General features: G+C 55.0%; 1 protein-coding gene across 3 annotated transcripts in view; it reads left to right on the forward strand.

Moving 5' to 3' along the window:
* The first annotated feature begins 11,176 nt into the window (after positions 1-11,176).
* Positions 11,177-17,338, forward strand: part of DEF8 (differentially expressed in FDCP 8 homolog) — a 9,112-nt gene continuing 2,950 nt past the window's right edge. Inside the window, exons 1-7 of one of the 3 annotated variants that reach the window (XM_007468456.1) lie at positions 11,177-11,321; positions 11,958-12,055; positions 13,418-13,567; positions 14,492-14,633; positions 15,853-16,017; positions 16,558-16,685; positions 16,821-16,934. In XM_007468456.1, the coding sequence (XP_007468518.1) occupies positions 11,198-11,321; positions 11,958-12,055; positions 13,418-13,567; positions 14,492-14,633; positions 15,853-16,017; positions 16,558-16,685; positions 16,821-16,934 (921 nt within the window). In that variant the 5' untranslated portion in view covers positions 11,177-11,197. The remainder of the gene's footprint in view (positions 11,322-11,957; positions 12,056-13,417; positions 13,568-14,491; positions 14,634-15,852; positions 16,018-16,557; positions 16,686-16,820; positions 16,935-17,338) is intronic. The other 2 variants (XM_007468458.1, XM_007468457.1) reach the window with 2 other exon arrangements.

Consider the following 17,338-nt stretch of genomic DNA (forward strand, 5'->3'; position numbering starts at 1 on the left):
ACACACATGGAAAGTGGCTGGAACAGCATGTGGCCCATAACAAAAGTCCTAAGTGTTAGCTCTTACATGCCTGTTATTATTGGTGAGGCGAGATTATTTGCAGGGATGCCTGGACAGGAGGGGGCAGGAGAAGCCAGCTCAGGGGTTACTCAGTCTCACCTGAACCCCCCAGGAGGGCTCTGATGGGCCCAGTGCCATCCAGTATTGACGCCACTATTGGACGGCCTTTGGGGCCACCTACCTCATTGGTTGTTTTGCCTTCAGGTCCGCCTGTCCCTTTCAGCCTGGGTGAAGGGCCAGGGGCATCCAGACCTGGGCACACTCCCGGCCCTGGCCCTGCGCCCTCAGCCTGGCATGCAGGGCTGCTCAGGGGCCAGGAGATGGCCTCACCCCCAGGGACAGGGCTGCCAGAGCAAATACAGGATGCCCAGTTACATTGGAATTTCAGATGAAGAACAAAGAACATTCCACTTGGGGACATGTTTATACTAAGCAATTATTCCTCAGTTACAAAATCTGGAAATCTGAGGCTGGGGTCCCCGGCAGCCCCACAGCTGGGCCTGTTCTGGGGGCCAGGCAGCCCTGAGCTCTTCATCCACTAGGTCACACGTCCCGGCACACTTGTGAGGCAGATGCTTCAGGGGAAGAGGCCGAGGACTGGAGACAAGCAAAGCAGCCCAAGACCCCAGCCTCCGGGGCAGGGACACAATTTGCACGGAGGATGCCGGAGCCGAGTCATCATAGATCCCACCACCACTGGGGGAAAACGACAGCTTGAGAAGGGGGGCAGTGAGTGTGGAATGGAGATGACCGTCAACTCTGCCCCTCTCCATGTGGCAGGACACTTCCCCTCTCTAGGGCACCTTCCCAGCTGCAAAGAACACGTCCGCTCATATCTTAGGAGTCGGAACTCCATATAGATTCAATTGAAAGAAACGATTAGGCTCTTAAAATTCTTTGAAAACGACTTGCTTAGATAATAGTAAATGAGTGGGTACCCATACGACTGCAATAAAGCTCCGCATGTCGAGGCCACCACATGCAGGGGCTGCTGCCAGCAAAGGTGTGGGGTGTGGGGTCCTCCCCGGGAGAGGATGGGCCAGGGCACCAGGGGTGTGGAGGAAGGATGGAGCGAAGAAAACTGGAGGGAATGAAGTCACCATGGGCTGGTGTGACGACATCCACCGCAGACCAGGACTGCGAAGCTGAACAGGATCCCGTTTCCTGAGGAACAGCAGAGTTCAAGGATTAATATACGTGGGACATTGGTGTGGATGCTTCCGTATGTTTTTCTGTCTTCTCCGAGGGTTTATAGAGGAGGACTGTATTCCCATCCAGCAGGAACCATTTATAAGGTCAGCTGAGAGTCTCCCCGGGATTCCTCCACTTTCCAGCACCTGTCATACACCTAACGTTCCTTGCAGCAGCCCTGGGGAATACAACGGCATGATTGTCAGAGGAAAACTAGAGAACAACGATGAACATGGTGGCGCTAACGCTAGAATCGAGCCAGCACGTCCCAGATCAGTGGCTGCCTGGGGACAGAGGTGGGGACAGCGTGGGGGGATGGCAAGGGGGCAGGAGGAAGCCTTTCAGGAAGAGGATGGATAGGGTTACCATCTTAGTCAGCGTCATAGTTTCTCAGGTGTAGGCAATTGTCAGAACTGATCAGATGGTGCACTGGAACATGAAGCTTGCTGTATGTCAATCACACCTGCATAAAGCTGTTAAGAAAAAAGAAACTTCCAACAGCTGTCATCTCACCGCAAATCAAAGGCAGCGTGTTTACAAGGACCCGCAGCCCCTCGCCTCTCCCGTTCCCCTCCTTGCCCTTCGCCAGTTCACCAGACTCTGGCCAGCAGGAGCCTGCTCTCTGTTGCGCTGGCACACAGCCTCTTGTGGCGCCTGGGGGCCTTCGCAGGTGCAGCTCCTGAGCGCTGTTTCCCAGCTGTCCTGCGGTTCTCTCCTTCTTGCCCTGTGGGTCTGGAGCACGGCGTCCTCCTCCCGGACCTTGTTTGCCACCTTGTCATCCTGTTTATTTTCTTACTGTGCTTCACATCTCTTACTGGTTTGCATCTTTGCTTATTGTCTGTCTGGCTCCTTGAGTTCTGGGGCCGTGTCTGTCTTCTCGCCGCTCTGTCCCAGGGGGAGCGGGCCCCTTGCCAGGTGGAACATTCTTCCTCTCAGGGCCAGTCTCACTCAGGACTGGCCCTTCCTCAGTCCCTGTAAGTAAGTACCTACATGTCTAGGTACTGTTCTAGGCCCCAAAGAGTGAAGAAAGCAAAAAAAAACACCCTTGCCTACAGCCTTTATTTAGTGTCTGGTGTGGGGCAGGGGGTGGAGGTGGGGTGGAGACAAAAATCAAGTGAAACTGTACAAGACAGAGGACATCAGACAGTGACACGAGTCATGGAGAGAAACCCAGCAGGCGCTCCTAGAGAGCAGCAATTATACTGGTTCCCACAGAGAGACTTCTCCAGCTCCCGCCCCCATCTCCACTGAGCAGCCCCTAGTCTCACCGTGCCTCAGTTTCATCCTCTGTGAAGTGGGGTAGAATTGCAGTGCTTTCCTCCCTCGCCAGTTGTGAACATGGGTGGAAGGAAGTACAACCATCTGCTGCTTGCAGTGATTCCCTCTTCCTTTTTTCCCCCTCAACCACTGGGCTTTCAAAGAAAATTAGGGGACTTCCCTGGTGGCGCAGTGGTTAAGAATCCACCTGCCAATGCAGGGGACACGGGATCGAGCCCTGGTCCGGGAAGACCCCACATGCCATGGAGCAACTAAGCCCGTGCGCCACAACTACTGAGCCTGCGCTCTAGAGCCCGCGAGCCACAACTACTGAGCCCACGTGCCACAACTACTGAAGCCCGCACGCCTAGAGCCCGTGCTCCACAGCAAGAGAAGCCACTGCAATGAGAAGCCCGTGCGCTGCAACGAAGAGTAGCCCCCGCTCGCTGCAACTAGAGAAAAGACCACGTGCAGCAATGAAGACCCAACACAGCCAAAAATAAATAAATTACAAAAAAAAAAAGAGAAAATTAAATACCAACGTTTAAAAGAGCGTTTGGTTTCGACTTAAACCAGGACTTTTGTGATTACGGAAAATCTAGGCAATGCCGTCCCCTGCCTATACCATTGTCGACGAAAAATCAATCAGTTGATCTAAGGAAGAAATGGGAAATTTTATTCGAGTCAAATTTGAGGATTATAACCCAGGAACACCATCTCAGAAAGCTCCAAGGACTGTTCTGCCATTAGAAGTCAAGTCACAGTTATACAGATTTTTTGAGACAGAGGGCTGGACATCAAATGACATATTATTGACAGTTTAAACAATCTAGATCTAAGCTCATCCTGGCCCCTTACAAGATCAGGAAGGAACCTTATCTTTTTTTAAAAATAGATTTTAGGGCTTCCCTGGTGGCGCAGCAGTTGAGAATCTGCCTGCCAATGCAGGGCACACGGGTTTGATCCCTGGTTTGGGAGGATCCCACATGCTGCGGAGCAACTAGGCCAGTGAGCCACAACTACTGAGCCCGCGCGTCTGGAGCCTGTGCTCCGCCACAAGAGAGGCCGCGATAGTGAGAGGCTCGTGCACTGCGATGAAGAGTGGTCCCCGCTTGCCACAACTAGAGATAAGCCCTTGCACAGAAACGAAGACCCAACACAGCAAAAATAAATTAATTAATTAATAAACTCCTACCCCCAACAACTTCTTTTAAAAAAAAAAGATTTTAAAATATTTATTTATTTATTTAGGCTGTGCCAGGTCTTTGTTGTGGCATGCGGACTCTTAGTTGAGGCATGTGGGATCTAGTTCCCCGACCACGGATGGAACGGGAGCCCCCTGCACTGGGAGCGCAGAGTTTTGCCCACTGGACCACCACGGAAATCCCGGAACCCTATCTTTTAAGCAGCTGTCGTGGATGCCAGGAGAATGCTGCTCTTTGTGGATGAGCAGGCATTTCTGCCGATGGGGAGGTTTGATCGATGCATAAATGCAGATGCTGATGCACAGCGGGGCGAGAGGAGGCCAAAGGGCAGAGAAAATTTTTATGTTTAAAATTTTCTTGTCTTGCCATAAAACATGAATTTTATTTCACACCACCTTGAAGAGCTGGGATGAAGTGTCACCCATTTCCTGGAGCGGGAGGTGGAGGCCTCCAGGCCGGGGGCGGGACGCGCAGACTCCGCCTGTGCTGTGAGCCTCCGGGCCGCAGGAGGCAGCAGCGGGCGGGGCGGATACAGTGTATCGAGGGCGGCTGTGGATACGATGTAACGAGGCCGGCCGGCCGCACACAATGTAGCGAGAGCTGCGGCGGTCAGGTGAGCGGCGGAGCGGGCGCGGGCGGGGGTCTGGGTGGAGGAGGCGGGGACGCTCGGGCCGCCGCGCCCCGGAGCTCGGAGAGCCCCCTCTCCCGACGCGGACCCCGCGGCGCAGGGGGCGAGGGACCCGCCCGAGGCCCCGGCCCGGGCGCAGAGCAGGATTCAGACCCGCGGGTCCTCACCTGGGGTAAGAGGGGTTTGGAGACCTCAGCCGCGCCACCCACTCGATCAGGGTTCAGCGGGGAAGGCGCCCCCCGGCAGATGACACTGTCACTGCTTCCGGCTGTCGCCACTCGCTGTCTGTAGGATCCGTGAGGCCCGCGGTGTCGCCGTGGCTGTGCCGCCCTGCGCTGGGGCTGGACCACTCTGAGCCTCAGTTTCCTCATCTGTGAAACGGGCGGGCGTGGTGGAAGAGACCCGCCCCTGTGCGGAGCCAGTTAGCGAGGGTCCCCAGAGTGTATGTTGTTGTTGTTGTGGGTGAAGGTGGGTGAGGCCCGTTTGGGGGCGGCGTCTCCCAGACGCCGGGGTGGCTGCCGCTAAGCTTCAGCCGCAGACAGCCCTTCAAGGGACAGTAACTGTGCCCCTGCGGGGTCCTGGCAGGCCTTCTTCCAGGTGTGAGCAGTTAGGATGTACCTTCGGCCCTGCCCCCTCCGGGGAGAAGTCCAGGGGCCTCTGGTGGCAGCCGGGGTGATAACAGGTCCTCTTGGTGGCCGTGCCTCCCCGAGAACAGGAGAGGCTGTTTTGGGCACATCTGAGCTTAAGCCCCATGTTGCTCGGGGCCCTGAGAGGTCTTGGGCTTCGTTCTGAGCTTTCCTTTCATTGCAAAGCCGTGGAGTCCGCAGCCCCCTTGAGAGGAGGTCTCTGGAGGAGGGTAGACAGTGCAGCAGCGGCTTTCCTGCATGCCTCTCAGTGCCCACCTTCCTGCGTGCTCCTCTCTGAGGCTAAGCCTGAATTCCGGGTGCAGAGCTCTCTGGGGGGTGAACCTGGTGGGGTGGTGAGGGTTGCTGTCACTTTCCTCAAAGTGCTGCCGCGCACTACACCTGCCAGGCCCCTGTGTCGGGACATCATCTGTCTGCCCTCGGCAGCTCCCCTCCCACACCCCCAAATACGATTCTCCAACTTGGCCGGAGAGAAACTGGGGCTGAGAGAAGTCAGGCGACCCCACTCATTCACTCAGCTGCAGGCTCTCTGCCGGGCCTGAGACTGGCACTGCCCGTAAGGGGGTTAATGAGAGACGCTTTTTCCAGGAGAGGCTGTAGCCCAAGGAGGGCTGCTGGGAAGAGTGGAGGTGTTCCTGCCTTCGAGCTCCTCCGGCCATATTTTATTTTATTTATTTATTTTCCTAGGTAGGGCCTGAGAACCTGTGCTTTTTATTTATTTCTTTTTTAAGGGGAAGTAGGGTTGATTTGCTGCGTCCTGTTAGTCGCTGGTGCACAACAAAGTGACCCAGTTAAACATGTAGAGAGAGATGGATCGATTCTTCGCATACTTTTCCATTACGGCTTATTACAAGATGTGGAATCCAGTTCCCTGTGCTGTACAGTAGGACCTCGTTGTTTATCCCTTCTATATATAATAGTTTGCATCTGCCCGATCCAACCCCCCACTCCTTCCCCCTTGGCAACCACAAGTCTGTTCTCTATGTGAGTCTGTTTCTGTTTCATAGATAAGTTCATTTGTGTCATATTTTAGATTCCACATAGAATTGATATCATATGGTATTTGTCTTTCTCTTTCTGACTTATTTCACTTAGTATGATAATCTCTAGGTCCATCCATGTTGCTACAAATAGCATTATTTCATTCTTTTTTTTTTTTGAGATTTAAAAGTGATTTCTTTATTTCCAGTTCTTACTGATTTCATTTCTCACATACACTTTTTAAGAAATAAAGGACGAAGTAGGAAATTAAAGTACATTAATAAAGACACAGCGGTGTTTACAACAACACACCCATGTCATCACAGCCTCTTGTTTAAGTGCTGTATGTTTCCCATGCTCAGCCCTCACCGGACAAATTCCGTTTGAGTCTAAAAAAGTAAAATATCACCCTGTGGTCCAATAGATGGGTGAAAAAAAAAAACTTTTGCAATTCCCTGGGGACAGGACAGGGTTATATACTGGTTGAGCCACAGCATCCAGGCTGCACAGGTAAAGAGAGAAAGAGTGGGGTTGGGTGGGATGCCCAAAACCAGAGAGGTGAGGTGAAGGGATTACAGGAAATACCTCCTGAGGGAGGGAGTCTCCAACTTTCAGACTTTTTTTTTTAATTGGAGTAAAATTGTTTTACAATGTTGTGCTAGTTTCTGCTGTACAGTGATGTGAATCAGCTATATGTATACCTATATCCCCTCCCTCTCGGACCTCCCTTCCACATCCCGCCGCATCTCACCCAGATATCTAGGTCATCACAGAGCACCGAACTGAGCTCCCTGTGCTATACTGCAGGTTCCCACTAAGCTATCTGTTTTACGCACGGTAGTGTGTTTATGTCAAACCTAATCTCCCAATTCATCCTACCATTCCCTTCCCCTCCCCGTGTCCACACATCCATTCTGTATGTCTGCATCTCTATTCCTGCCCTACAAATAGGTTCATCTGTACCAGTTTTCTAGATTCCACATATATGCGTTAATATACGATATTTGTTTTTCTCTTTCTGGCTTACTTCGCTCTGTATGACAGACTCTAGGTCCATCCACATCTCTACAAATGACTCAATTTCGTTCCTTTTTATGGCTGAGTAATATTCCATTGTATATATGGACCACATCTTCTTTATCCATTAACTGTTGTTTCCGTGTGTTGGCTACTGTGCATAGTGCCGCTGTGAACATAGGGATGCATGTATCTTTTTGAATTATGGTTTCCTCCAGATATATGCCCAGGAGTGGGATTGCAGGATCATATGGCAACTCTATTTCTAGTTTTTTTTTTTTTTTTTTTTTTTAGAATAATTTTTATTTTTTTAAGACAGTGTTTTAGTGCACTTGGTGGTTTACAACAAAACTGAGAGGAAGGTAGAGATTTTCCATATACCACTGTACCCATATAGGGATAGCCTCCCCCATTGTCAACATCATTCACCAGGATGGTACTTTATTTTTTTTAACCAAGGATGAACCTATATTGACACATCATAATAACCCACAGTCCATAGTTTACCTTACAGTTCACTTTTGGTTTAGTACATTCTGTGGGTCTGGACAGCTGTATAATAACATATATCCATCATACAGAGTATTTTCACTGACCTAAAGATCCTCTGTACCATGCCTATTCACTCCACCCCAACCTGGCAACTGCTTATCTTTTTTAAAAAATTAATTAATTAATTTATTTTTGGCTGTGTTGGGTCTTAGTTGCGGCATGCGGGATCTTCCGTTGTGGTGCCTGGGCTTCTCGCTGCACCAGGCGGTCTTCTCTCTCTAGTTGTTGTGTGCAGGCTCCGGAGTGCATGGGCTCTGTAGTCACAGCACGTGGGCTCTCTAGTTGTGGCCCACGTTCTCAGTAGTTACAGCACACGGGCTTAGTTGCCCTGCGGCATGTGGGATCTTAGTTCCCCACCCAGGGATCGAACCCGTGTCCCCTGCATTGGAAGGTGGATTCTTTCCCACTGGACCACCAGGGAAGTCCCTAAACTGTGTACTCTAAAAGGGTGAATTTTATGATATGTGAAATGTATCTCAATTTTAAAGAACATCAAGTTAAGAGCCAGGGCACTGAAACCAGACATGGATTTGACTCCAGTCTGCTGCATGCATGATTCTGTGGGCAAACCATCTAAGCCTTCTAAGCCTCAGTCTCCTCCTCTGTAAAATGGAGATAATAAAAGAATGATCTCAGATGGTTCTTGTGAGACTCAAACTTACAGGTGGAATCTAAAAAATACAACAAAATCGTGAATATAACAAGAAAAGATGCAGACTCACAGATATAGAGAACAAACTAGTGATTACCAGTGGGGAGGGGCAATACAGGGGTAGGGGATTAAGAGGTACAAACTACTGTGTATAAAATAGATAAGCAAAAAGGATATATTGTATAGCACAGGGAACAGAGCCAATATTTTATAATAACTATAAACAGAGTACAACCTTTAAGAATGGTCAATCACTATACTGTACACCTATAACATATAATATTGTACATCAACTATACTTCAATTAAAAAAATAGCATAACCTGGGCTTCCCTGGTGGAGCAGTGGTTGAGAGTCTGCCTGCTGATGCAGGGGACGTGGGTTTGTGTCCCAGTCCGGGAAGATGCCACGTGCCGCGGAGCGGCTGGGCCCGTGAGCCATGGCCGCTGAGCCTGCGCGTCCGGAGCCTGTGCTCCGTAATGGGAGAGGCCACGGCAGTGAGAGGCCCGCGTGCCGCAAAAAAAAAAAAAAAAAAAAAAAGGGGAAGGGGGCCCCACCGCGGACCCGTTCTTCTAATTAATTCATGCTTTTTATTTTAAATGAAAAATCTTAAGGATATTTTTCATCTGAGAACAACTTTGGTCACATCTGAGTTTTTGTTTGTTTGATTGTTTGTTTGCGGTACACGGGCCTCTCACCGCCGTGGCCTCTCCCGCCGCAGAGCACAGGCTCCGGACGTTCAGGCCCAGTGGCCACGGCCCACGGGCCCAGTCGCTCTGCGGCACGTGGGATCCCCCCGGACCGGGGCGCGAACCCACGCCCCCCGCATTGGCAGGTGGACCCCCAACCACTGCACCACCAGGGAAGCCTGCCTCTGGCTATCTTTTAAAACGCTGGGAGGTTTCTGGGGCGAGACCCCTGGGGTGGCTCCTGATCCCCCAGTCTCTTGGGGGTGGGCTGATCATCAAGTGATGTCAGAGACAGTTTGCTCTGCAGCGACTGTGGGTTTCAGGCTTTACTGTCACGCACAAGTGCTTAATCCTCACCCCCCTCCCACCCCGCCCCAGGGGGCAGGCATGCTCCCTTATTTATGGGGAAGAAGATGCTCTTCCCTGGGAGAGGCAGCCTGTCTGATTCTTAACAGTAACAGTGATAACGATAAGTTGCAGCTGGTGTTTATTTCTGGCCAAGGTAGTCAGAACTTTGTATTGATTAATTTAATCTTTAACTCTACACAGTGGGCACTGTTATTATCCCCGGTTGAAACATGAGAACTTAAAAGCACAGAAAGCTTTAGGCATTTGCCCAAGGTCACACAGCTGGAGCTGACAGCTGGGATATGAATAGGGCCAATTTGTCTGCTGACCACAAGGCTGTTAGGGTGATCAGTCAGGATCTGTGTTGGCTGCAAGAGACAGAACTCCTCCCAGTAACAGTAGTTTAAACAGAAGTTTCTTTCTGTCTCACCTGAGTGAAGCCTGGCGGTGAGCAGCTCAGGGCTTCCTCACCACTCCGGAAGAAGGGGTTAGTGAATATGGGTCTCACTTGTTAGTGACAACTGGATCTCCCCTGCGCTCTGGGGGCTTCCTAGGGCACTGTGGCCCTTGCCATCTGGGGTGGTGCTGGGCATCAGGGCCTGACCACCCTGTGTGAGCTGCCCAGAGACATCAGGTCATAAGGGAGACTGTGACTTGGGCCCATGGCATCTGTGTCCTGCCCTGTTTTGACCTAGGGGCAGCTAGTCAATGGGTGCCAGGTTCTACCAGGCTGGAACTTGCAGCCCACATCCCACCACAGAGACCAGAGAGGCAGGCGAGGTCCCGGGGGTGTGTGAGAGTCCCTGCCCAGGTGCAGGGCAGCAGTGGGCGGGGTGGGGTGGCCCTGGGCCATGCACTCTGGCTCAGTTCTCCTTTTATGGGGTGGAGGGCAGATAGGAGTCAGAGGATTGCCTTGTATAATAACAAATTATTTCAGACTGTAACCAGGTATAAGGAAAGCATAACCAACATCCATGCCCTTACTACAAAGTTTTAACAAACATCTGTCCAACCTTCTGTGAACTCATTTGGCCCTGAAGCAGAGAGAGGCTAAGGGATGTGGACCCGCTAGTTAAGTGGGGGAGACCTGGGAGGCAAACCCCACCAAAGTCCCTTCCTCTGTCTCAGGAGCATCAGCCCCGTGTGTTCACGGTTTGCTGAGCTCTGCGCAGGGGAAAGCAGTGCCGGGCTGTGAACCAGGCACTTTCTGCCTGTTTCCTTGGGTCCCGAGGTGTGGGGCTGGGCATGGGCTCTGGCCACATGGGGCATCGGTGCAGCGCCAGGCTGGCCCACACGGTGACTACACAGCGTTCGTGGGCCCTCCCCATGGGGCACTGGGAGGTGGGCACTGCCCAAGGCCACACTGCAGGTGGCAGAGCAGGCCTGAGCCCTGGCATCAGCACTGACCCTTCTGCTGGGTGGGTCGGGGGGCGGGGAGGGCGGGTTCTGCATGCTCTGACTGGAAAGGAGCACCTTGCGTCCAGGGCCAGAAGGGAGGAACTGAGTCCCGGCAGGTGTGATCCTTGGGTCCAGGGCCAGAAGGGAGGAACTGAGTCCCGGCAGGTGTGATCCTGGGAGCCGCACAGCTTTAGCGCCTTGGTGGACAGGGAGGGCATGGCTCTACCAGGGCAAGTGAGGCAGGCGGGATCAAAGGGGCCCGTGCTGGAGGTCTGACTGGGCACGCCCTCCTGGCCCTGCCTGCCCCATCAGCGGCTTGGACATCACTGCTCTTTGTGAGGGGGCTCCAGCAGTGGGCGCCGGGGTGAGGGGGCTCGGCTTGGGGTTTGGGGAGGGTCTGAAAGGGGAGGCCGTGGTGTGGGGATGTTTGGCCCGGACCCTCCTGGGGAAGGGAGTGGGGCCAGGCCTCCCCTCCAAAGCCCCAGGCACTCAGAAAGGGGAGGGGACCGCAGCGAGCCCGGGAGCCGGATGCCCACCTCTGCCCCGCCCGGCCCGCCCGCCCACAGGTGGGGTGCTATGGAATATGACGAGAAGCTCGCCCGGTTCCGGCAGGTCCACCTCAATCCTTTCAACAAGCAGCTCGGGCCCTGGCAGCATGAGCAGGGGCCTGGCAAGGAGGCCCTGCAGGTCGCTTCTGAAGGTGGGTGCTGGGGGCTGCTGTGCGGGTGGCCTGACCCCGTCACACCGGCCCCCCCCTACAGGGTTCCTCCCGTGGACACGTGGGGTCCCCCCTCTTCTCTGCAGCACAACCCGCTTTCCCCCTGTTGCATCCCCTGGGGGATGAACACTCCCCAGGGCAGGGATGTGTGCCGGTCTTGTCACTGCTCTGTCCCAGGGCCCAGCGCACAGCGGGTGCTCACTTGGAGAACGCTTGGGGCGTGAACTCAGCGCCAAGATCTGGAGGGTGCGAGGTCAGCAGGATGTGAGCCCCGAGACTGCGGACGGAGGCAACGGGGTGCTGGGGGCCCCGGGGGTGTGTGTGCACAGGTGGCCGGTGTCCACACGGGGTTTCACGTGTTCTGGTGTGTAGCGCTCCGGCGGCCCTTCTCGAGCCCGCAGATGTACACACGAGGCGTGGGCCTTAGAAATCGGCATGTTTCTGTAGTATTTACTGTTTTTGCACTGCACTCTCCTGTCTGCACAAGGATTCGGGTTCCTTTGCAAATGCACACAGGGCCGATGCCAGGGCAGGGCCCTGCTTCCCTCGCCTCCCGTGGGCTCCACGGCTCCCTCCTGGGCGTGGCAGGCTGACTTGTCTCTCTGCCGCCCTCCCCAGAGGCCCTGCCCGAGCTGCCCCCGGGAGAGCCAGAGTTCCGCTGTCCTGAGCGCACGATGGATCTAGGCCTGTCCGAGGACCACTTTGCCCGCCCTGTGGTAAGGTTCAGGCTCTGCGGGCGGGGAGGGGGCAGGGTGAGCCCCTGGAGCACGAGGGGCCGGCCACGTCCACCTCAGCAGGGGCTCCTGGGCCTGGAATCTGAGGCCCATGTGACACCTGGCTCCCACCCCTAAAACGTGTTTGTGGACCTGTGGGGACGGGCTGGACCTGGGGGTGGGAGCCTGGGCTGCTGTTATGAGCGCCGTTCCCTCCCCTCCGCACCCGGGTCCTGTGAAGCAAATGTGAGAGTTAATTCCAACTGGGGTCCCAGGGAGTCCTATAGTCATGCTGTAGGGTGAGGGAGAGGGCGGGGGAGGGGAAGCCCCCCGCCCACGCCTACGGCCCCCTCGCTAGGCAGGGCCACCCTCGGCTGCGCTATATTTTGTTCCATGGAAACCTTGCTTTTTCTTTTTTTGTTTGTTTGTTTTTTAATAAAAGGGCTCTAATAATTTTTTTTTAAAGTTTGAAAATCTTCCCGTTTTATGCAGACTACCTCCAACTTTTGAGAGAAACGTTATAGTAACATTCAAATGTGATTTTTAAAAAATTCAGCTGGAGACCCCAGTTCACCTGGAGACCCCAGTTCTCGTTTGCTGTTCATCTTTGTTGTTCGTGTGGCCTTTAAGTTTTGCGCTTTGTTGCTGCAGATGCCTATTTCATTTATGTGCTTTGCATCTTTATTATAACATTTCTGAGCCCCTCCTATGGGCCACACGCTGGTTTCCAAAGAGGTGTCACCTCCTCTTTGCCTGGAGGCTCAGTGTACTGGGGGGAGGAGTGTGGCTCCTGAGGGCAGTGACACTGCTTTCCTGGGGCAGGATCAGCCCCGGCTCTGAGCCCCCGCCTGTCTCCCTGCCCCTGAGTCTAGGGCCTTTGTTGGGCCCCGACCCCGGTCCACCTGTGAGGCGCTGGAGCCAGGGGCGGGTGGGTGCCCGGGGTGTCTCTGAGCTTGGTGACCGAACCAGAGGCCACTGCCTCTCCTTGTCGGCAGACGAGTGTCATTTCCCTGCTTTCATCCAAGAGGAAGTTCTGGAGAAGTAAGCGAAATAGCGTAGCCAGAAAAACAACTGGGTTTCTAAAAGAGGGAAGTCGTGTTTCGAAAAACATCCTGAATTAGGTCTCCAGAGGCCCGTGGGTGGACAGGTCCAGAGAGGGGCAGGTGGTTTGGTGTGGCTCCTGCCTCTGCTGCCCGGGTCCCCGGGCCTTGAGCAGGTCCTCGGCCACCTGGGCGAGCAGGGCCAGGGAGGTCTTGTCTGGGCCCCACTGCCTATGAGGCTGGGCATGGCCCAAAAGGAGAGCACGCAGGGGGCATCTGACCGTCACTGTCCCCAAACCGCCACCTCCCGCCTCCACCCGAGCAGGGCCTGTTCCTGGCCTCTGACATCCAGCAGCTGCGGCAGGCCATCCAGGAGTGCAAGCAGGTGATCCTGGAGCTGCCGGAGCACTCGGAGAAGCAGAAGGACGCCGTGGTGAGGCTCATCCACCTCCGGCTGAAGCTCCAGGAGCTGAAGGTAGGTGCCGGCCGCCCCCCGCCAGGCAGCTGGAGCTGGGCTGGGGCACACAGGTCCGGAGGCTGGGCCACCTCTGGGGCAGCGGGTCTGAGGTTCCACCCTCCTCACCTGACTGGCTGAAGCTACCCAGGCAGGCGGGAGAGAGATGGGCCCTCACCCCAGGTGCAGCCTGTGTCTCTACTAGTCTGATGGTAATCACAGTCCTGGGTCATGTGTCCACCCACTGGAGTAAGTGGGTGAGTTAATCCCACCTTGAACCACGGGGTGGTTTGCCGAAGGTGACAACAGAAGGACTTGTGGATCCTGGAAGCCAAACACCGCAGGGGTCCGTCATGTAGTCCTTGAGTCTGTGCCCTGTTTGGCTGGGGCCCCACCACATCCCTGCACTGGTTCCTGAGTCCCTGGGAATATAGAAAGTGGAATGTTCATTAGAATATAGGTAAGGCTATGGCACGAGCTAAGACACCCCAAAATACAGTGGCTTAAAGGAATTGGTTGTGTAGTTTTACTCATGTGGAAATGTTGTAGGGGGCCCAGGGCCCATCTGGCAGCTATCGGTATCGGAGACCCCAGGTCCTCCTTTTTCGGTGCTCTGCCAGTCCCTGGCAAGTCCACGACAGCCCCCCACTGCCTCTGGGTCTGCACCCAGCCAGCAAACACAATGTGGAAAGGGCAGCGAAGGCCCTCTCACCCCTGCTCACGTGCCGCCGGGCGGCACCTAGGTGCGCAAAGATAGTCTGTAATCCGGGTGGTCCCGGCCTGACCAATCACTGTGTCCTACTGTAAGGGAAGGGCTGTGGCACGGGTAAATTTCACAACCTCTGCTACACGTGGTTTCCTGGGAGACGCAGTCAAGGGGCTCGTGTGGCGGGAAAAGTGCTGCCGCCTGGCTCACCTGCGACCCCTCCCCGGCTCCCTCGCCAGGACCCCAGTGAGGACGAGCCCAACATCCGAGTCCTTCTCGAGCACCGGTTCTGCAAGGAGAAGAGCAAGAGTGTGAAGCGGACCTGTGACAAGTGTCACGCCGTCATCTGGGGGCTCATTCAGACCTGGTACACCTGCACAGGTGGGCCGAGCAGACTGCTCCTGGCCTGGCACTCCAGGCCCCGGAGGAGGGGGAATTCTCTGCTGTGTTTTCGGTATTTACTGAGCCCTGCGGCGCCGGGGGGATGGGAGGTAGAGCAAGGGATGAAAGACCCAGATACCTGCCTTCACCAGGCTCACATCCACTAGCCATGCGTGGCTATTCGAATTTCAGTTAATTAAAGTAAATAACTAGTTGCTCAGTGGTACCATGCACATTCCAAGTACACAATAGCCACGTGAGGCTGGTGGCCACCCATTGGACAGTGCAGACAGGACGTTTCCATCATTGCAGAAAATTCCATTGGAGGTGCTGTTCTGGATGAAAAATCAAATAAATAAATGAAATGGTATGTTAGACATGTAGTGAAAAAGAATAAGGAAAGGGACTAGTATGTGTTGGGGAGGGGGATGGGTGCTACGTTAGGGTGAAATGAAAAGGCATCATGTGACATTTAATAAAAAACTTGGAGGTTGGGGGCAAACCAGGAGTATATCTAGGAAGGAACATTTCTTCACGGGAGCTGTCTGTGCAAAGGCCCTGTGGTCAGTGTGTGTCCAGTGTCTTCGAGGAGGAGCTGAGAGCAGTGTGGCTGGAGCACAGCAGTGTGGCTGGAGGGGGCACGGTAGAGGTGGGCTCATAGGTGGCTAGAGCCTTTCGTGTAAGTGCACTGGGGCCACGGGTGAGTGCAGGACATACTTAGGTTTTAACTCCGGCTGCTGAGCTGAGCGTGGCCTGAAGGAGGGAAAGTGATGGACTGTGACCAGGGTGGGGCATTCGGATGAGAAGGGGCCAAGTGCAGCCCTAGCTGAAGGACTGGGATGATGTCTCAGTAGGTGGAAAGATGGAGGCACTGAAACCTGAGCTGGGAAGACTGGGGTGGGATTGGTAAGGAAGAGCTGGATTCCACTCAGACAGCTTGGGTTTGAGCCCTTTAGGCACCCAGATGGGAATGGCAGGTAGGCCCCTGGCCCTTTGAATATGGAGTTGGGGGGAAAGGTCTGCACGTACCTTCAGGGCAAGACTTGGGCGGGAACTGAAGGGACCTTTGACATTGGGAACCTGCAGTGGTGCCTGGAGAGGCTCTTGCGTTGGTCTGAGAATCGGAGTATAGGCCCCTGGGGGTCCCGGCAGCTGAAGGTCAGCCTGGGCCGCAGGGTGACCACCCTTCTAAGAGGCACGTTGTCGCGCCCCCAACCAGGGTGTTATTACCGCTGTCACAGCAAGTGTTTGAACCTCATCTCCAAGCCCTGCGTGCGGTCCAAAGTCAGCCACCAGGCTGAGTATGAGCTGAACATCTGCCCCGAGGCAGGTCTGGACAGCCAGGATTACCGCTGTGCTGAGTGCCGGGCACCCATCTCTCTGCGTGAGTGCCCCGGGGAGAGCAGGGCACAGGGCGGAGGGGAGCTGCCTGGGCCAGGAGCCCTGCCGACAGCTGTATGAGAAACGGGCGCGTGCGATGGCTCAGGGTAGCGTGACTCCGGGGCACGAGTCCTGCTCCTTTCCTGGGGGAGCGACAAGGGGCTGCTCTGGGTGCCTTTTCACTTCCCACCCGGGCAGAGTGAGGTTGCCACGTGTGTCCCCTAGGAGTCCCTGCAGGGCTGGGCTGCACTCAGCCTCCCATGTGTGGCCCCGTCGTCACAGAAAACCCACGTCGATGGGGAAATCCCGCAGCAGCCACTCACAGGCTGTGCATCCTAGAAACGCTCTGCCTCTGGCAGCCGCCTGGCGGGAGTCCTACTGTCCCATTTTACTGGTGGGAAGCAGGGTGGCCCAGAAGACGATGAGTCGGGTGTGGAAGGTGGAACCCTTGGCCCCTCTGGTTCTCGTCCTGTGTGCCGTGGGCGCAGCTGGGGGAGGGACCTCGCAGGTCTCCCAGACTTTGTAACACTTTCCCTCTGCACAGGGGGTGTGCCCAGCGAGGCCCGGCAGTGCGACTACACCGGCCAGTACTACTGCAGCCACTGCCACTGGAACGACCTGGCCGTCATCCCAGCGCGTGTGGTGCACAACTGGGACTTCGAGCCGCGCAAGGTGGGCGGGGAGCGCAGCGAGGTGAAGCGAGGGGCACGGCCCTGGGGTACAGCCCCCGCTGGCTGGGGATTGGGTGGGGGAGGGGCGTGGCCTGGGGGCGTGGCGCCGGAAGTGTCGCCTTCCCGCCCCCGGCAGGTGTCCCGTGGCAGCATGCGCTACCTGGCGCTGATGGTGTCGAGGCCCGTGCTCCGGCTCCGGGAGATAAACCCTCTGCTGTTCAACTATGTGGAGGAGCTGGTGGAGATCCGGGTGAGGCTGGGGAGGGGGCGGGCGTGGGGCGACCCTGCTCCCCCTGGGGTGTGGTGGATTGGAGAGATGCCGCCTGCTTAGCTGGGCCCCGCCCCTGTCCTTTAAGTTAAAGTCACTAAAGCAACTGTCCAGCCACAATCTGAGATACAACACAAGGATCAGAGGCAATTTGAATTTTCCTAGTAGCCACATTAGAAAACTGAGAAGCAGGTGAAGCTCATTTCAGTGGTGTAGTTTATCTAACCCAACCTATCGTGTACATTATGGAGATACACTACACTGCTTCTCTTTCTTGCACTAGTCTTTGCGTCCCAGTGTGTATTCTCCACTTAGCCACGTCTGTGTGCTCAGGTGCTGGACGCACCTGAGAGTGGTGGGGGCCACTCTCTTTTCCATTCAGCAGG

Source organism: Lipotes vexillifer, unplaced genomic scaffold (assembly GCF_000442215.2).
Source record: "Lipotes vexillifer unplaced genomic scaffold, Lipotes_vexillifer_v1.1 scaffold23, whole genome shotgun sequence".
NCBI lineage: Eukaryota > Metazoa > Chordata > Mammalia > Artiodactyla > Lipotidae > Lipotes > Lipotes vexillifer.